General features: G+C 38.9%; 2 protein-coding genes across 10 annotated transcripts in view; one reads left to right on the top strand and one right to left on the bottom strand.

The window, feature by feature from the left end:
* Slc31a1 (solute carrier family 31 member 1) overlaps positions 1-11,406 on the top strand; it is a 32,160-nt gene extending 20,754 nt beyond the window's left edge. The window contains exons 2-5 of the mRNA XM_005329692.5: positions 3,978-4,139; positions 4,793-4,865; positions 6,809-6,977; positions 8,128-11,406. Of these exons, the coding sequence (XP_005329749.1) occupies positions 4,014-4,139; positions 4,793-4,865; positions 6,809-6,977; positions 8,128-8,329 (570 nt within the window). The 5' untranslated portion in view covers positions 3,978-4,013 and the 3' untranslated portion in view covers positions 8,330-11,406. The remainder of the gene's footprint in view (positions 1-3,977; positions 4,140-4,792; positions 4,866-6,808; positions 6,978-8,127) is intronic.
* Positions 1-20,974, bottom strand: part of Cdc26 (cell division cycle 26) — a 41,227-nt gene that overhangs the window by 18,311 nt on the left and 1,942 nt on the right. For 5 of the 9 annotated variants that reach the window (XR_013438239.1, XR_013438238.1, XR_013438237.1 and 2 more), the window contains exons 2-3: positions 20,807-20,916; positions 20,115-20,246 (exon numbers count right to left, since the gene is read on the bottom strand). Coding sequence is in view for 1 of the 9 variants with exons in the window: in XM_005329690.5 (XP_005329747.1) it covers positions 14,026-14,202; positions 20,115-20,195 (258 nt within the window). In the remaining 8 variants the exon portion in view is untranslated. Of the gene's footprint in view, positions 1-13,767; positions 14,203-15,921; positions 16,144-20,114; positions 20,276-20,806; positions 20,917-20,974 lie in introns of those variants that run through there. The other 4 variants (XM_005329690.5, XR_013438236.1, XR_013438242.1 and 1 more) reach the window with 4 other exon arrangements.

The raw sequence follows: 20,974 nt of genomic DNA on the forward strand, positions 1-20,974 counted from the left end.
ATGCATAGATTGCCTTAAAAAATAACAAATTCAATGAATCAATAAAAACTGTTTTATCAAGAATTTGTTGAGGTTCTACCTATCACTCGTTACTCTTCTACAAGTTCCTTTACTTGTAATTGCTTTATAATCAAGAACCCTGATTCCATAAAAGTGAAGTTCAACTACTTTGGGGACCTTGAACTCAGTTCTTAGAAAAAAATGGTAAGGATAGAACTAAAAGAGAAAACAGTTCACAGAGAACAAGTAAGATTAGCTGTTTAGTTCAGAAAAACTCAAATAAATCATAGCCAGAACAGCACAGCTCATGATTACCATGAAGTTAAACCATTCTCTTCAGATTACAGATTGAGAGAGCAAACAGTATTACTATGTCCCCTGACTTTAACTTATTCTTCAGGACTCATTTTTATTATGAAAGAAGCTGGGCTGGGTCATCTTAGAGTAAAGCTATCAAAGGAAATAGATGAAAACCAACAATATAAGCTTACTTCCTATACACAGAATTTCTGTTTTAATTAGAGAATGAGTTTGGTGTGTTTTAGAAGGTGGGTTTTCTAAAATCAAAAGGCACATCACATCAAACAGGTAGAGAAAATATTGCTTTTATTTATTATTCCTTAATAATTAATTTGTAAATTTCTCCTCTTTTGGTATCATTTAGGTTTGACATATGTCCATGGGATTTTCCTAGAATAAGATTTTTTATTGTTGCAGTGCTAGGGATTGCTTTACCACTGAACTCTAACCCCAGCCCAGTGTAAGGCTTTTAGTGACCATAAGAATTTACCAGGTTTGGCTTCATTTTGAGCCTACAGTGTATGTTCATATGTTAATTTCCACCAGATTTATATCCCTTATTCATATACCACTGGGTAAATCTTACATAGGATTCCATTACAGAAGTGCATGCACAAGGCCCTGGGTTCAATCCCCAGCACCACAAAAGAAAGAAGAAAAAAAAAAAAAGGCTCTACACAATGAAAGCAAGTAGATTCTATTCCTGCTATTTTTTTTTTTTCCTTTTTGTGGTGCTGGGGATTGAACCCAGGGCCTTGTACATGCAACACAAGCACTCTACCAACTGAGCTATAGCCTCAGCCTGCTGTATTTCCTAGAATGTGCAATGTATCATGCACAACTAATACTTCAAAACAGATTTGCAAGGTTTTTTGAGATTCAGACATGAATTCCTGGGTCATTGATATGTCTGAAGATATTTGATAACGTAGTATAGAGGAACAGATTTCTCTAATTGGTAATGAGAACCTGAACAAATGGAACCTGTCAGTCTTCAAAAATTGTTAATAGGAAGAATGCTGTAAAAGTTCACAAGGAAATCAAGGATCCATCTCTTAAGTAGTTTGTGGTGCTACATTCTTGCTTTTTTTAACAATCTTTTAAATGTCATCTTATATCCCAAATGAATACTGTGGCAGTTCAGTTTACCTTTTAGATTTCAGCCTTGAAACTCCTTGAGAAGGGCTGGGGCAGAGCACTTGCGTAACATGTGTGAGGCACTAGGTTCAATCCTTAGCACCACATAAAAATAAATAAAATAAAGGCATTCTGTCCATCTACAACTACCAAAAAAAAAAAAAAAAGCTGAAACTTGATCGTTAGGCTTCATTACAAAAAAAAAAAAAAGAAAGAAACTCCTTGAGGAAAGACTATGTCTGGTTCATTTCTGTATCTCCCTCAAGTCTTCTAGTACAGAAGCACTCAGCAAATGTTAACTGCTTCTTCATGGCCATGATTCAATGTTGATAATATGGAATGAAATTATCTTCATGGTTCTTTAATGTTATCATCATTTTCCAGACTTCATTGGAAGAGAACAAAATTTGTGACTTCTGTTTTGGTCTCTTTACAGGGGATAGGTTTGCAGTCATTCTGGCTGGCAAAAGTCTTTTCATTCTGACTTCACAGGTTATGAGTCAAAGAAGAGAAAACAGATGCTGAATATTTGTGTATTTGAATTAGACACACATGGCTCCCTATATAAACCTTATTTTATAATCGCTCAGATACCAGAAATCTCTTCATCCCACCATAATTTCCTGTCAAGAAACTGCTGCCCACTTATTGATTGTCCAGTCATTGACACTTTGTGCATGCTTTCTGTGTATCCTTTTATTTAGTGTTTACTATAAAATCTTTTTTTTTAAGAGACAGTGAGGGGAGAGAGAGAGAGAGAGAGAGAATTTTAATATTTATTTTTTTTTTTTAGTTTTCGGCAGACACAACATCTTTGTATGTGGTGCTGAGGATCGAACCCGGGCCGCGCACATGCCAGACGGGCGCACTACCGCTTGAACCACATCCCCAGTCCACTATAAAATCTTTGTGGGGCTGGGGGTGTAGCTCAGTGTAGAGCACTTGCCAAGCATGCATAAGGCCCTGGGCTCAATCCCAGTACCCAAAAAAAAAAAACCTTTGATGGACAAAGACCTTATTAAATATCTCTTTGTACCTCCAATCCTGTCCTTTTATGACAAGATATTAAAAGGATAAGACTGTCAAGCTGTCTAATTATAAAATAATTTAGTGTGTGGCATGAAAGTTTTTAAAATTCAGAGTAGAATTTGATTATGCCTGACAGAGGCTCTGCATTGTCCTTTTCAGAAATAAACAAACCTGTTTCTTAAGGCTGCTGAGATAGAATCATGGGATAGAAATTGAAGAGGGGAAAATAGATGGCTGAATATTTGTGTTTTTGAGATACACACACACACAGCTCCCTGAATAACTCTCCTACCTAAGGCATATCTCTTCTCTACCTCTTGATAATGTTATAATATTGCCCTGTTTATATCCTCCATAGTACTAATCATACCCTGAAATTGTTTATTTACTTCATTGTTTATTTCCTTATCGGTTACCATGTTTGTTTTATTTACTGTTGAATTATTAGCACATAACTGAGAGTTCAGCCTATGATAGGAACTCGATAAATATTTCAATAAATAGTCTGAATAGATAATGAGAAGCAAACTTCAGCTAATGGACATGAATACTTGGTTGGAATTTCTAAAGCCCACCCTTTTTTCCACAAATTGGAGTTGAGGGACACATCTAGAGATTCTACCAAGACCAGCCTCTCTACACACACCCCAACTTCCCAGTCCCCTGCCTTGTTCCAAGTTGACTTTTCAGTAAAGCATTAAATGGTAATAAAAATACAAGCCTGAATATGCAGTGTCTAGACCTAATTCAATAGAGAATATCCAATTTATACCTTGTTTTTCATGTTCTTAACTCTAATGTCCTGATGGGATGGAAAATGTGTCTTTGGTCTGAGCACACTGCTTGCCTAGGGCAGCAACAGACCTTTCTTCAAATTTAAATTAGCTGAAGCCTGGTTTCCTATAAGTGAAAATAGAATATCCTGATTAAACACAGGCCATTCCACTTAGGTGACTTATCCAAAGTATTAGCTTTTTTATCTACTGACATTTATGATTAGAAAGCCTTAGGTTAATTAAATTTAATTAATGGCATCCTTTTGTACATTAGTACAAATTATCTGTTTCCTGCCAAAGAATCTGCTTTTCTTCTCCTTATCTCATATTTAAATTTGAATACATATTAAATATGTCTTTTAAAAAAACAACTGTGTACTGGGGAATAAGACTGATCAAATTGCATTACGTGCATGGAATATGGCATAGTGAATCTCACTATCATGTACAATTATAATGCACCAATAAAATTTTTTTTTAATTAGGAAAAAAGAAACAACTCTGCAGAATAAGGATTGCGTGTCTTAAGCCACAGGTGCAGATCTTTCTGCTTCCATCTCCAAATGTGTTATGTTATAGTTCAAGTTATTTGAACTCTCCATCTGTAGATTATGAAAATAATTCTGAGTAAAGATGCAAGGAAAGTGTTCATTCATTGCATGATATTATATATAGACAAAGTATCAAGAAACAATATTTCTGTATACTTAAGCAAAAATAATTCTTTCTCTTAAGTGACTCTTCTGCCGACTTTCAACGTTTCCTGGAAAAATGGACCATTCCCATCATATGGGGATGAACCATACGAACCACAGTAGCACCATGCCACCATCTCACCATCACCCGACCTCAGCTTCACATTCCCATGGCGGAGGAGACGGCCACATGATGATGATGGTAAGTGCCTGCAGAGGCAGCCCAGGCCCTCCCCCGCTCAGCTGTAGAAGTAGTGGGATTTTAGTACTAGAAGGTTATTATCTTTAAAGATCAGCTAGTGAATGAAGAAGCGCTAATACCAATCCCCAAATATGTCAAATGATTTGCCTAAATGTGGCAAATACAGAGTTACCCAGAAAAAATATTTCTAGGGACTCTTTCTTCTCTAGTCCCTTCTTTTGAAATTCACCCTCTTCTGGATTAAGTTCTGGGCTTTTTTTTTTTTTAAGCTTTCATCTTTTTTTTTTTTAAGATGGACATAATACCTTTATTTTATTTTATTCATTTTGTGTGGTGCTAAGGATCAAACCCAGTGCCTCACACATGTGAGGCAATAGCTCCACCACTGAGCTCCATCCCAGCCCTAATTTCTGGGCTTCCTGCTTTGTGTAGAAAGAGAAACAGACCCCAGGTGCTGGGGAGGGCACAGGGAGTGGCGCTGCTTAAGGCCTATGGCATTAATGCTAATGTGAGGGAGAAGGCCTCCCACTTCCTTGGACATCATTTCTTAACTCTCACCCAAACCTGTTACTTTTAAATATGCTAAACCTCTTTGGCATTTTCATTTAGGATTGTCAATCATTTCTAATGAATTTACTTTGGTTTTCTGGCAGCCTATGACCTTCTACTTTGGCTTTAAGAATGTGAAACTGTTGTTTTCCGGTTTGGTGATCAATACAGCTGGAGGTGAGTAAGCCAGCAGGTGGTGTTTAAAGGTGACAGTCACATGAGAGATGGTGACAGAGAATTTGGAAACTCAGCACCTCTTTCTGTCCAAACTACTGAATCAGTATGGTTATGTCATATAACTATCATATTTCCTATCCCCTAAAAGTAGTACTCATTTTGATCCTCTGGTAAACCTCCCTTCATTAATGTGTATGTTTTGTAACTCTGAAAAATAATTTAGATACCAGATAGGAACCTTTTGCAATTCATTTCCTTTCATCCTTTTCCAGAGTGTTTCCTTGTTTGATAAGTTATTGGAACTGGACCTAAGACCAGGTTCAAATAGCACAAAATAACCCTAGGTTAAAGACTACTGGGCTAGTATAATCCTCCTATTTCACAGATACATTAAGCCTCAAATAGTGAAATGACTTGAAAAGATCACATAGAGTTAGCATGTCAGAGCTAAGACAAGGACCCAGACCTTCTTAGAACTGCCTAGGCTAGCACTGTTTCTAGTATACTAAACTGTGGACCACATCTTTTCCAATTCTTAGAGTCATATCCAGTTTAGGAGTGATAACCCACCTTTCATGTCTATCATGTTGCATTAGTATGCTTTAAATTAAAAATACTAAAGCTCAATAGTTAGTTGGACTGCTTTAAGTACCAGATATATAATCTACACAATCTGTTTTGGGAAAATGGGCTATTGTGTTAGTTCAGGTATTGTGTTAAATTATTAGGGCGATACATTAATGTCATTATCAGAACTTCACAGTATGAAGACAGCATTGAAATGCCTTTTCAAGAAATGTAGTCTGCAGAGCTCAGTGGCATATGCCTCTAATCCCAGTTATTTGGGAGGCTGAGGCAGGAGGAGGATCACAAATTCAAGGACAGTCTTGACAACTTAGAGAGTCCCTATTTTACGATAAAAAGAAAAAAGGAGGTGAGTAAGCCATCTTATGGAGACACACAAAACTGTTGGGTAAGAAGAGTAGGGATGGACCTCAGGGGTAGGATTCCCCTGAGTTCAACCCTTAGTAACAGGGAAAAAGAAGAAGAAAAAATAGTCAGCATTTAAAAATAGGTTGTTGGGCTGGAGATGTGGCTTAAGCGGTAGCACGCTCGCCTGGCATGCATGCGGCCTGGGTTCAATCCTCAGCACCACATACAAACAAAGATGTTGTGTCCACCGAAAACTAAGAAATAAATATTTAAAAAAAATTTATCTCTCTCTCTCTCTCTTTAAAAAAAAAATAATAATAGGTTATTAACAGGAGGCTGAGACAGATCATTTGAGCCCAGGAGTTCAAGACCAGACTAGACAGCTTAGGAAGGCCCTACTCAAAAACAATTATTTTATTCCCCTTTTTGATATTCTACAATGTCTCAATGTAACAGAGCCCTACTCAAAAACAATTATTTTATTCCCCTTTTCGATATTCTACAATGTCTCAATGTAACAGAGCCGACTTAATAACATCCAGCAGCCAGACCAAAGGGTTATTGTTCAGATGACTTTTTGTATCTTAATCAGAAAGTAAGCCTAACACAGGGGTGCATATCTGTAGTCCTGGCTATTTGGGAGGCTGAGGCAAAAGGATCACTTGAGCCCAGGCATTTGAGACGGGCCTAGGCAAAACAGCAAGAGCCTCTCTGGAAAGAAAAAAATGTAAAATTGGTATGTAACTTGGATAGATTACAATGTTAGCTTGCACAAGTCTCTAGGTTCAAGCCCCAGCGTGAGAGAGTGTTCTCCACCAGAAGCCATGGTTTTCATTAATGACAGCTGCTCTCCTATCTAAGCAGGTAAAAAGGTAACAATACAAAAACAAAACGTTGATAAAGCCAAGAGTTGCAGTACTTGTTCTCTGCTGTCTCTGTAGCTGTACAGCACACTGGCTAATGATTTGGACAGGTTTGAAAGTACCACCATCTTTTCTTTCCCCACTTAGAAATGGCTGGAGCTTTTGTGGCAGTGTTTTTACTAGCAATGTTCTATGAAGGACTCAAGATAGCCCGGGAGAGTCTGCTGCGCAAGTCACAAGTCAGCATTCGCTACAATTCCATGCCTGTCCCAGGACCAAATGGAACCATTCTAATGGAGACCCACAAAACTGTTGGGTAAGAATATTGAACAAATCCAGATGGAAGTTCTAGAGAGGTAATTTAGTTGAGCAGCAAAGCAGCTAGTCTGTTAGCAGTATCTTATCGCCTCCAACCTGAGATAGTGATTCTATGGAACCTTGATCAAAACTGGCTTTGGGAGGTTAGGAGTTGTAGGTTACAATGGGTCAAAGCAGGAGTAATAGAAACTTTCCTGCAAACACATATTTGTTCTGAGTTGTAAGTATTGGTCATTTTGGAAAGTCAGTAAAATCTGTATTTTTAAATATTTGCCAAAATAATAATGAACAAGTTAGGAATTTTAGGTGAGGGTATAAAAGAATGGCAGAATACAAATGATTCCTTTCTCTCAAGCCAGTTCTATCTTCGTTTTGTTTACAATATAGGAGTTTTACGACTGTTCTAAGAAAGTATTTGGATGACTTTTGGTTTTCCCTAGATATCAGGAAATGCTTTTTGAGATTCAGATTTCTTTTTAGAAATGTAGATCTTAAAACTAGATTGGACCTTATGAAATTCTATAGACCAACATCCTGCTTTCAGGCAACAATATTGTTTATTTCTGTTGCACTGATGAGCTTATTGAGGCCCAAAAAGACATGGTACCTGAGGTGATACAGAGTGCGAGTTGTCAGGTCTCCTGTTCCTGATTTCTACTATCCCACCCAACTTTCACTTCTGATTCATTTTTGTAAAGTGTGAACTTTGCAAAGTTGGAGACCCCCAAAATATTCAGGCAAAGGGGCTGGGAATGTAGCTGAGTGGTAGAGCACTTACTAGCCTGGGTGAGGTCTTGAGTTCAATACCTAATACCACAAAAAGAAAAGAAAAACAAAGTTTAAAAATATTCAGGCAAATAAGTGTAGGAGAGTGGATCCAAGGGAGAGAGAAACCAAGATTACTTCTCCTCCTTTACACCCCTCCCAAAAGGGTACCTCCTTCCGACTCATAACCTATCTGACCACTGCTTATAAACCTGGCAACTCTATGGTGTTTCATTTCAGGTGTCAGTGAGCAACAAGCGTACACACAAGTACGGTGAATTGCCAGGGTGGCTGTGAGGCTGAGCTCATGGGCACAATTGCTCCCCATTTCTCTTGATTGCAGAGCTCCTGTGAGACAATCATGTGTCCTTCTTTATCCCCAGGCAGCAGATGCTGAGCTTCCCTCACCTCCTGCAGACAGTGCTGCATGTCATCCAGGTGGTCATCAGCTACTTCCTCATGCTCATCTTCATGACCTACAATGGGTACCTCTGCATTGCAGTAGCAGCAGGGGCTGGAACAGGATACTTTCTCTTCAGCTGGAAGAAGGCAGTGGTAGTGGACATCACAGAGCATTGCCATTAACATCAGATTCCATGGTGTGGCCTTATCGATTGCAGTGGAAAGAGGTTCAAGACTGGAAGACGTGGTTCCTGCTCCAATCATCCCTCTTGCTCCTCTTTACACAAACACACACACCTGCTGAATAGAGGTCTAGTTTACAGTCTCCAAGATAAAATGGTGATCTCCCAAACTGTTTTTTTCTAATAAGCTGAGATTCTCATTCCTTTTGAGAAGACTCCCATAAGCTGTCTTCACCCTAGATCCTTGTCTAATCCAGGTAGCTTTCTAGTGGATGACTTGTTCATCTGTGTCCTTTTTTAATCTTCTGGGTTTTCTTTAACAGACAATATGTGAGTTTGGTGGGATTTTTTTTCTGGGTCAGTGATGGATTGGGATTAACTTCAGCCAGCAATGGTAGCTGAGGGAGATTCTTGCCCAACTAAACCCAGGACTCAAACATCATATTAGAAAGTAAGCTTCAGTCTTTGGACTCAGTGGGTGAGAACGACATTGTGCATTCTCTAGGTGTGGTGTGTGGCACAAAATCTTTGTAGCTTTTGAGGTGTTTTGAAACTAAAACAGGCCTAGAGCTTGCAGAATGTGTATTCTTGGACTGTGAACTCATCAATGTGTGTTCTCACTTAACATTTTGATTTGAAGGAGCTTGTCAGTTTAAAAAAAAAAAAAGACAATCAATTAGAGAAAATAGATATAGATATTTTTAAATAAAACCATTGGCATTTTACTTTGACTTGGTACTTTGATTTTTCCAAGCTGAATTTAGCAAAAGAGTTTGAATTCTTTTTTCCCATTATTTTCATGTGTCTACATCTAAAACAGTGATTTTCAACCTTTAGCATGCATCTTAGAATCACCTAGTGGGCTTGGTAAGACATTAGTTGTGGGCCTTAACCCCAGAGCCCCCAAATTGGCATTTCTAAGTTCCCAGGTGATATTCCTGCTGATGGTCCAGAGGGCTACACTTTGAGAATCTCTGCTTTAAACTGAGGAAGTGTCACCTGGGGAGGAGAGGGTCTCCCTGGGCATGAAAATTTGAATTGCTAGTTGTAGATGCTATGTCTGAGCATACCTCACATAGTGAAGCTGCTAGTCAATACTTGATCATTCCACAAACATTTTTTTCAGCTCCTGCTGTGTGTGTGCACAGGTGTGAAGGACTATAGCCAAAGTACTTTTATCAGCATGTATGAAGTCACTCGTCCTTATTTTTAAGATCTGTGGTTTCTTGGAAGTAGTTTGAAGGCTGAGAGAGACCTTTGATCTGTGGTGTAAATCAGATAGGCATGGGCCAGGAGGGCAAAAGCCTCGTTTTCTCTTTGGAGAGACTTAGGGTGTGATCTGCTGATGGCCAGATCTTCCTCATCCTCCACCATCAATGCAGGGCAGATCCACATTGTCTGCGTGACCATCTTTATTACTCTTGGGGACTGAATTAGATCACAGATGGCCCAAACCTCTTTTCACAATGAAGAATCATATTGGATTTTTATTCTGTTCAGTCTTAGTCTATACTGCAGTCTTCTTCCCAAACTACCTCTTTAAAGTGATTCTTCCTGTGCTGGTCTGTTAAATCCTGCCCTTCTTGGTGCTAGAGCCTGCTGTGCCTCAGGGCAGAGAAGACAAAAAAAAAAAAGCAGCTATCTCATAGACCTGTGTTGTGGTTTTGAAGTTTGTACTTTCTCTGTGGCTGCCAGTTAAATATTGGAGAGTGAGGAACGTGTACTTCTATGGCTTTGAACCAAGAGAGTTATGGCCTACTGGATTGAGGTTAAAATCCAAGCAGCAGCATTTAGAGCTTTGTGCTTTCCTCTCATTTCATCCCCTTGTAGTGCTGATACTTAGCAAGAGCCGTGAATGACAGGTGCTGACAGAGCCCAGCATTAAGGTGTAAAAGCTTCTTGTTGTGTCAGAAGCTAAGGGATGATAAAACCTGAGGAATATGTAAGAATCAATGCCCAGGAGTGACTCTGGTATTCTCTAGAAATCTCAACATGAGCTACTATAATCTTCCAGAAACAAGATGTTACCAGTAAGTGAGAAAAATCAAGGCCAAACCAAAAAAAAAAAAAAAAAAAAAAAAATCAAGGCCAGTTAAGACAAAGTACTTTGAATTTTAAATTCACCAAGAGAAACCTCAGTTTGGGACAGGTCTTCGGTGTTCAGGGTAGAGAAAAACTCCTAAAAAGACTGAATTTTAGAGTTCCTCAGACTAGGTTGCCAAAGGATAAAGCTAGGGAAGGTGAAAAAAGTTAAAGCTTAAATTCCATCACTCTAGCTTTGTCTCAGTGGTGTTCACTTCTGTATCCCTGTTCACTCAGAATTTACTTCCTGACATCTTTGACTTTTGGGATCTAAACTTCTCTTTTCCTCCTTCGCTGTTCATATCTGCTGGAAGACTGTATCCCATTTCTTTGGCCCTTATTACTCTGCTCTCCTCTTCCCTGTCTTTGTCTTTTCTCCCACATGGTCTAGTGGGTTAAATCTCCCCGGTTCTCCTGGTGTAGTGGGTATTGCAACACGGTGAATATAAATACCAGTCAGAAGTTGGTATTTATAAACCTGTAGAAACCTAAGTATGCTTCAAGAAGCAACTAGAATTTCTCTTAAGACTTGGTACAGGGCTACCTATTACCCTCCCCAGAGTTATAAAATTGTAGATGCTGCTCCAGTCTGATGGAGGAACACTCAACTCCTACAAATAAGGAATCCACTTGTCCACCAGGAGAATAGAAATTAAGAGTCTCTTCACTACTGCTATTTAGGGTTGCCCAGAATTCCCTTTCAGTCTGTGGGTACATAGGTTCCTGTCACAAGGGGTTCCTTTTAAAGAGCTAGGGGTGAGACAGGGGGTACATGTTCATGTCATTTAATTTTCATCCTGCCCCCTCCAGCTGCTTCTTCAGAAGATATATCTAAAGATACAAAGTCTGCATTTGATATAATGCCTTAATCATTGGGTCTACAATTCATGTTGACTGTCTTAGATTGTAAGCTCCTGGAGAGCAGTATTGCTGTAGTAGGGATGTTTTAACATGTCATGTGCAAAAGAACAAAATAAATATTTTGATTTTATTTTACTTCTGTGCATGTCTTCCTATCCAGGATGATTATCAGAAGTTGGTCCTTTTCTTTACAGTCTGCACAGAGCTTGGCCATTACCATTGGTTTTTAAGATGTCAGAGTCTCTCAGATGGCATGATCCCATCATTTTCATCTCACTGTCCTCCCACAAGCTACTACATGTCACAAGATCTACCTGACCCTTTGCACGAAAGAAGTGATCTTCATGAAGCTTCCAGTACACGAAGGATTTCTGCATTTAAAAGCTAATTTTTGTCACCTCATAATCCCTTTCTTGTGTTCATGCCATCAAACAGGAGGCTCTGAGCTATTTTCAAAGTTTACTACCAAACTTGTTATAAGCATTGACCTTGTCTATCCCTTTGAAATGTTGCTGTTGTTTGCAATTCCTGCTGGCCCCCAGTGGGCATCTTACCATTCAGTACCACGCCTACTATCTTCCTTTAATGTAATATGAGCATGCACTTTGGAGTCAATGGGTTTGAGTTCAGCCTCCACCACTTACTAACAAGGTGACTTTAGGAAAAATTATTCTAACAATGGGTAAACCTTAGTTTTCTTATTTAGAGGAAGGCAATAATAGCATCTCATTACATTAGGAACAACATGATTAAGGTACTCCACACTAAACAGGCATCCAAGGCATAGTATGTCTGTTGTCGACTGATTATTTTGTTCCATCAGTTTTCAAGAAAAAGAAAGGTTCTCTCTTCTGGATCAGGTTAGTATCTCTAAGTACCTGACCAACTTCCTCAATTTGGGGATTCCAGAACTGAATAGCTCCTAAGACAGAATTGATGCATGTGATTTCAGTTGTGATAAAAGATTTACAGTTGCAATAAGCCCTAATTACTAATGTAGTAATTATCTCATTGTTTATAAAATGGTGTGGAAATTCCCTGAGACCTGAAAACAGCAATCTCTCATTCTATCCAGTTATCCCCCCTTTCTTAGACTGAGCTGAGGAAGACTAAGAAGGCAAAGTAGCAAAGATATCTAGAAGCATGGGTTCAGAAGGCAGACCGCCTGTAATCAGATCTCAGCCCTACCACTTAATTGCTGAGCTGTAGTTTCACCTCCTGTGATAGAATAAAGTACTCTCTTCATAGGAGTTAAAATTAGTAAAGTAATCTGCACGAAGCATCTGCTGCTGGCTATCAGTAGAGATTGGGAAGACAGGAACCACAATGTTTTCATGCTTCTGTGCCAATTCATGCTGGAAAGTCATAATGACAAAGATGAAGGCAGAGTCTTGTTCCTTCCTCTTTCTATTTATTTGTGGGTTTTTTTTTGCTTGGTTGGTTGGTTTGGTTGGTGATTTTTCTCCCTTCCATAAGGCCTTTACAGACTTCAATAGAATATAACTTGATTTCCCTATCTGCAGCCTGACTCTTGGGGTTTCACTATAAAAGACAGTAAGGTAACAGAACTGGTGAGTCCTACATAAAACTGGAAGAACAAAGGTTTTGTGAGGATGTCTGGAGTAAAAATGGAAACTATCTCATTCTACCCCAGCATATCCTATATTAATGTTACTCAGACTTAAACTATCCCCAAAAGGCTGGGTAAAACCCATCAATTCTCTTTACAACTGATGATTCCAAAGGTGGTTAATACCTTTGGAATTAATGGTTCCCTGCCATTGAATTTAATGTTGAAATTAGGGCACGATTTGAAATTACCCTCTGAGCTGCTCTTGGATGGGTTCCCACTGGAAAAATTATTAGGCAAGTTGAGAAAGGAAGAAAAATTGGAATAACAGTAACACTCTGAGGAGAATCCCTCATGTTTTGCTCCATTGCCTGTCCTCCCAAAGTTGCACCCAAACCAGTTGCAAAGCTATGCTGTAAACAGATCTGGCACCTACAGCTTGTTCAGTTGACACACAAATCTAATCTCTGTGAGGGCAGGGGTCTTTTTTGTTTGTTTTGTAGTTGTAAATGGACAGAATGCCTTTATTTTGTTTATTTTTATGTTGTGCTGAGGATCAAACCCAGTGCCTCACACATGCTAGGCAAGCGCTCTGCTGCTGAGCTACGGCCCCAACTCCAGGGGTCTTTTTTGATTGGCACATGGTAGGCATTCAATCCTTGTTAAGTAAGAGTTAAAAAAAAGTGACAGATCAACCAAAAGATTGTGTACTCTGGGTCTCTAAGTAAAGACTGAAAGGATAATTTTTTTTCCCATACTGGGGATTGTTAACTAAGTGTCCCAGATAGGCCTCAAATTTGCGATTCTCCTGCCTCAGACTCCCAAGTCACAGGGATTTTAGATCTGCACAATCACAACCAGCAGCAATTACTGTTTAAAGCCCAGGGTTTAGCAGTGCCACTATGCTTCATCAAGGATGTCTCATGTTTTTCCAAAAATATATTTATTTTTAAAAACAAAAATCAGATAAGTTTTATAGAGTCAAATTTTCCAGAAACAAACCAGAGTTCGGATTCCAGCTTAGAGTGAAAGTCAAACATCAGTAATTTCATGCAGAAGTGATTTCTTTCTACAGGAGGTAAAACATTCTGCTTGACTGCAAGCACTCAATTCTCTAAATCTGATTGTACTTCTGCCATCATTTTATTCCATTCCAGGGCTCTGGCATGCAAACGAATCCATCTCTAAAATTCAAAATTTCCAAATTGAGATGAGCGATTACTGGGCTTGGGTTGGGGTTTATAACCAATTCGTTCATTAATCATTTGTTCCCGGCTCTTGGGGTCACTGCTGAGCCCCATGGCTCCTTCTCCATCACTGCCTCCTACAACATCCACGTCTTCCTTCTGTTTCTTACGGGTCTGCAAGCATAAAATTTTTAGGATTTAAAACATTTTTTAAATTAACCAAATGTGTATGTAGCACTTATCATGTACTAGATGGGCTGGGTTAAAGGACAGGGTTCAGGACTAATGAAGAAAAAAATACAAAATCCTAAGTTTAAGATAGTTATGGGTTCAAGAGAGATTTGGCATGCAGTGATAAAAGACAGAACTCTTTCTCTCCAGGATGTCATGTCACAACAAATAGACTATGACTACATAGGGAGATCAGGGCTATGACAGAGGGAGGCCCACACTGCCACACTCAAGGGTGGAGAAGTTGGAGGTGTGGTGGAGGAGGTTCAGAGCAGGAAGCTGCACCTGGAAAACATGAAAGCAGTGAGGGAGACCAAAGGGTGTTTCAGCAAATGCACTATTCAAGAGAACGCACGGAAAAATAATAGGACAGTAAAACAATCATCAAAAATCTACAGCCTGACTGACTCCACAAGGTTACAAGTCTAGAAAGTTTTATGCTTAACAAAAAGTCTGTTTGGGGGCTTTGTTTTATTTATTTATTTATTTTTTAATTCCTGGTACCACTCCACAACTTACAGGGCAAAATTCATGATGTAATGAAAAGGGGGGAAAAAGCTGCAACAGATACAAGACCTTAGTGTATGTGGAACTGACCCTACCCTGCATTATTGAACAGCTGCTCTTGCTGCTTCTGTGGCTTTGACAGTCCTGAACAAGGGGTTCCTGTTTAAACTGCAGTGACCTGTCTGACTATGGGCCATTATTCTTTCTGTGGCAGATTTTTACAGTTTCTCTAATGCATTTGGGACAACTGTCTCCAACTAATTTGTAGCATTCCTGACAATTCTCCCTTTCTCTCCTAAGAACTGCAGCCCTTTCTGCTATGTTCAGAACCCTCTGCTACCATATCCAGCACCATAGGGACTTGCTTAGGGAGCTTCTTCCACCAAAATTGTCCCCTTTTGTAGGTCCTTAATTTTTCCACTATAATTTCCAAAATTATTAGAGTTCCCATCACCCACCATAGTTATCACTTCCAAAACTTCCTCCACTGTAACCATCGTATATCTACCACATCTGCTACCTGGGTTTCCGTATCACCACAGCCTTCTCTACTAATATAACCAGGACCACCTCCAACTCAGTAATAACCACCACAACATCCTCTGTGACTCCCTCTTGCTGCCACCACCTCCACCATTATAATCTCTTCTTCCACCAAAGTTTCCGCCATAGTCAAAAGCACTTCCACCACCTCCAAAGTTTCTTCCATGGCCCAAAAAGTTGCTAGATCTGCATCCCTGATATCTTTGTGATTCGGCAGACTGAATCTCTTATTTAGAAAGAGCCTTTTTCACTTTACAATTATGTTCATTAATAGTGTAGTACTCCTGAACAACTTATTACTGTATCATGAACATAAAAAATTTTCTTCACTGTTACATGTCCACCAGGCTCACAGAATCCTCTCTAGAAATAGTCTTTGGTTCTACTTCATATACATGAGCCTTGTATGGTCATACACACATCTCTTAATCCACTTTTTTTTTTTTAATTTTCTTAGTTGTAGATGGACACAATACCTTTTATTTATTCATTTTTATGTAGTGCTGAGAATTAAACTCAGTGCCTCACGTGTGCTAAACAACGCTCTACCACTGAGCTACAACCCCAGCCCCTCATCCACCTTTTTAACACAAAGGGAAGTCACAAAACCAAAACTCTTAGAACATTTTATTTGGGGACATCTCATTACCAGTACAATCTGTGAGTATGCCTCATTTCTCCAAATGTTCTCAAATTATCATCTGTACTCTAAAAGAAAGCTTAGGGGCTGGGGATGTGGCTCAAGCAGTAGCGCGCTCGCCTGGCATGCGTGCGTGCGGCCCGGGTTCGATCCTCAGCACCACATACCAACAAAGATGTTGTGTCCGCCGAAAACTAAAAAATAAATATTAAAAGAAAGCTTAGACCACCAACAATTTTTTCAACTGCTCTGGTTCCTTTGGATTCTGTCCCTTCTCTCTCCTGGGGCAGCAGCAATCAGCATCCTGGGCCAGGGGCAATCAGGTGGCAGTTTTACTGCCATTTTGAGATGAGACTTGACTCTTTCAACTCAAGTTCAATATAGGACGAGGAGAAAGAAGCCAGGCTTCATTCTGTTTTCAGAAAAAAGTTTGGCTCTAAAACCACAAGTGACTATAAGATTCATAAAGGATGTCTTAAATTTGATCATTTTCAAAAAGAGACTAACAATTATGCCCAAAGTACCACCTCCTAATTGCAAAGATGATATTAGATGATGATAACTTTCTCTAAAGCAGCAAAAAAGAGGTTTAATTGGAGTTCCTTACTAGGAGAGCAGCTCAACTGCTCAAATCCCTAGATTGACCACCACTATATACCCCCTGCTGATGAACTGTGAGCACTTAGCTGCCAACATCAAAGTATTACAATGAATCAGATAACATAGGGATTGAATATTACTAATCTAAAATGTTTGGGTCTTAAAGAGTTTTGGAATTCGGAGGTTTCCAAATTTTGGAATATTCACATAAATTATGCAGGTTGATCATCCCTAATCCAAAAATCCCAGATCTGAAATACTCCAATATCTAAACTTTCCTTTTCCTAACATGAACACTAATCTTCCAGAATCTAGAGTCATGCTAGTGTAATCAAACTTAATTTCAGTAAAAAGTAAAATACCAGTTTTCTATTGGTTTCATTTTAGTTTAGGGCAAAATTGTCCCTCCTTTTTAAGTTGCTCTAAAACAGGTCGAACCTACTAGATAATTGCCTTTACAGGAAGATTAACTCAATGGTGAGCTGACTCTGCAAAGTCAAAGTTCATATGTTAGCATTTTATGAGATTCATTACAACTGAAGTTTATATCATACTTAAAATTTACCTCCAATAATACACTATCAACATAAGTTCTTAAAAAGAAAAAAAAAACCAAGATGATATCTGGAGAACACTAAATTTGCTGGGATGAAAAAGGGGAAAAGAAACCTGATACTATTCCTAATATGAAATGTATACAATTCACAATAGCTAAACTGTGGAACCAACCTAGATGCCTTCAGTGGATGAATGGATTAAAAAAATGTGGCATATATACACAATGGAATTTTACTCAGCAATAAAAGAGAATAAAATAAAAGAGAATAAAATCATGGCATTTGCAGGTAAATGGATGGCACTGGAGAAGATAATGCTAAATGAAGTTAGCCAATCCCAAAAAAACAAATGCCAACTGTTTTCTCTAAGGAGGCTGACTCATAGTGGGGTAGGGAGGGGGAGCATGGGAGGAATAGATTAATTCTAGATAGGGCAGAGGGGTGGGAGAGAAAGGGAAGGGACAAGGGATTAGCAAGGATGGTGGTATGTGATAGACATCATTATCCAAAGTACATGTATGAAGACAGGAATTGGTGTCAACATAGTTTATATACAACCAGAGATATGAAAAATTGTGCTGTATACATGTAATAAGAATCATAATGCATATTCCATTGTCATTTTTTTTTTAATTTAAAAAAAATGAAATGTAAACAATATACAGTAAGGTCAACCATGTTCATGGATACATGGAAGTGATAACATCCCCTGCCACATAAAGCAAAATACCTAATAGGACAGCAAATGAAAACAGACTTGAAATAAGCCCTCTTTTGGGAACAATTACAGAAATGAATATACTAATTCTTGCCTTCAACAAGTATACAGCCCACAGTGGAGAAAACAGAAAAGCAGACAATTACAATGAAGAGTGATAGTACCTATAAGAGAGATCAGTACCAGGGGAGAAGGCTGAACTTAACCCAGCTGAGGACTGGAATGAGCTGAGTCAAAAGATGAGAAGGAATTAGCCTGACAAAGGACAAGGGCATTTCAGGCAAAGGGAACCCAGTGTGTATAGGCACAGAGATTCAAGTTAAAGATAACCTGGCAGTGGAAGATAAAGTAGAGAGATAAATAAAGACCCAGTCACAAAGAACCTCACATGCCACACTAAAGAATTATGACTCTGTCCTGAAAGCCAATGAAGAATTTAAGTCTTATTAACAGACATCAAATACTGTTTGGCAAAATCACATTTAAAAATACATATTAAGTTCCTCCTATATGCTAGATGCTGGGAACACAATGATGAAGAAGATAGGCATGATTTCTTCAATCAAGATTTCGAATATTAAATAATTTCATAATAAACAATAATTGCAAATTATAAGATTTGCTATGAAAAAAAGTATGGTGCTTCTTGAGACCCAAATGAGATGAAGGCAGTAGGGACAAGAAGGATGTATAGCTGACTTAGGTAGGGTCAGATGAGGCCCCTCAGACCAAGCGGGGGAAATAGACTAGGACTGGAAGAAAGAGAGCACTCCAGGCAAAGGAACTAATATGTGCCAAGGCCATGGAAAGGATCGATTGTTTGAAATATTCAAAAAAGATGCAAGAAGCCATTGTGTTTAGGATATAGAGAAACAAGGCAAGAGATGAAACTGGAGAGGAACTACAATGTACAGAACCTTACAGGCCACAAGAAAGAATTCAGATTTTATTCCAAATGCAGGAAACCAATGAGGAGTTTTAAAACAAAGAAAGGCACATCCTGAAAAGAAAATTAAAGATTATTCTAGATACCTGATAAAAAAAAAAATGGATTGATTAGAGAAAAATGGGAGTAGAAAGACCATTTAGAAAGCTACTAAAAAGCTGGGTGTGGTGCCACATGCCTATAATCCCAGCTACTCAGGAGGCTAAGGCAGGAGGATTGCAAGTTTGAGGACAGTCAGAGCAACTTAGTGAGACTGTCTCAAAATAAACTAAAAAGGATTGGGAATGCAGCTCAGTGGTAGAGAGGTTGCCCAGCATGCACAAGACCCTAGGCTCAATCCCCAGTCCTGAAGAAAAAGAAAAATAAAGCTAGCTATCTTCTAAAATTGTACAGGGAGAGATGGTTATTGGGTTGTAACTGCAGAGATGAAAAGGTAGATTTTAGATGTCTAGAATCAAACAATTTACAGACAGATTGGATTTAAAGAATGAGGAAGGGCTGGGGTTGTGGCTCAGTGGTAGAGCGCTCACCTAGCACGTGTGAGACCCTGGGTTTGATCTCAGCACCACGTAAAAATAAATAAATAAAATAAAGGTATTGTGTCCAACTACAACTTAAAAAAAAAAAAAGAATGAGGGAAAAGAAGGACTCAAAAATGAGCACTCAGTTTCTGGCCTGAGCAACTGGACAGACACGCAATGGGATGACTGGTTTGATAGAGAAATCGAGTTTTGTCTTTTTTTTTCTTTTTAACATGTTAAGGCTGAATGAATAATGACCTCCAAGGCTATATCAGTCCCTGATTCCTAGAACCTACAAATTTTATCTTATCTGAAAATAAATAAATAAATCTCTGCAGATATGATTAAATTTAGGAACTTGAGATGGAGTATCCAAGTGAACCCTAAAAGTAATTACAAATATGCTTATTAAGGGAGGCAGAGGGAGACTTCACTAACAGAAAAGAAGTGGGAAATGTGCCAGGGAGGCAAGAATGGAGTGAGGTGGCCACAATCGAGGCCACCAGCAGCCTCCAGAAAACAGAAGAGCCAAGACAGTGATTCTCCCTACAGCCTCTGGAGGGAGCATGGTCCTGCAGACACCTTCCTTGATTTCAGCCCAATGATACTGACTTCAGATCTGTGGCCAATAGAACTGCAAAGAACAAATTTCTAATTTCAGGCCACCCAGTTTGTAGTACTTTGTTACAGCAGTCACATTAAATTTAAGATGTCCACAAATCATTCAAATAGACTTCAAATAAGCAAAAGTATAAGAATCTGAGGTTCAGAAGTTAGTTACTGTTTTAAGTATTTCCTAAAGGTTTGAAAGTTGTATTCTTACCTCCAAGTCCTTCCGAATGCTCTCAAACTCTTCAATGTCATCAAGCTTCAGTTCCAGGCGTGTTGGTTTCCTTCGCAGCATACTGAGATCAACACTAACACAGACCTATGAACTACTGAACTATCTTCAACTCTGTTCAAAATGGCAGAGAGGAAGGAAAACTGCAGGTGATAAGTCTCAGCTACAAGTATAAAATCAATTTGTAAGCATGCACACTAAGGTGAACGGAGGTATTTTAAAAACTCATTTCGATCTACACATAGACTTGTAAAATCTTCAGGTATCTAATTATACCATTTTTATTACATGAGAAGATCCACAACCCTATAATTCCAAAACACTCTTTCTGAAAGAACTTACAACAGCAAACAAGCTGCCTATGATAGAGAATTCTTGGTAACAATCACTTGAATCTAGTGCTCCAGTCACATTTAGGAGCAGTATGGTGGCATACACCTGTTGCTCCGGTTACTTAGAACTACTTGAGCCCAGGAGTTCAAAGCCAGCCTGAGGAAGATAGCAAGACCCTATCTCAAATAAATAAATAGACAAAGGTAACTAGGACATCCTAATTGGGTATCCTTAGGGGCAGAGTGAATAAACCATTAAATTTAATCTCCTCTACATGAGAATCATCAGAGATTGTGATGCAAAAGTCAGTTTGCCAAATCTCACAGAAACTGTAAACTCACCAATTCACAAGATTATCTTCACAGTCTAAGGAAATCTTAAATGGATAAGTCATTCATTAAACAAACTCTTCCTGTGCTCCAGCTACAGACTTGAAAGGCACAGTCGCAATCTGTGGGGAAAACAGATAAGAAAACAGGAAATTGCAACAGGGTATAATGACAAATCTG

The sequence above is a fragment of the Ictidomys tridecemlineatus genome, chromosome 4, assembly GCF_052094955.1.
Source record: "Ictidomys tridecemlineatus isolate mIctTri1 chromosome 4, mIctTri1.hap1, whole genome shotgun sequence".
Lineage (NCBI taxonomy): Eukaryota > Metazoa > Chordata > Mammalia > Rodentia > Sciuridae > Ictidomys > Ictidomys tridecemlineatus.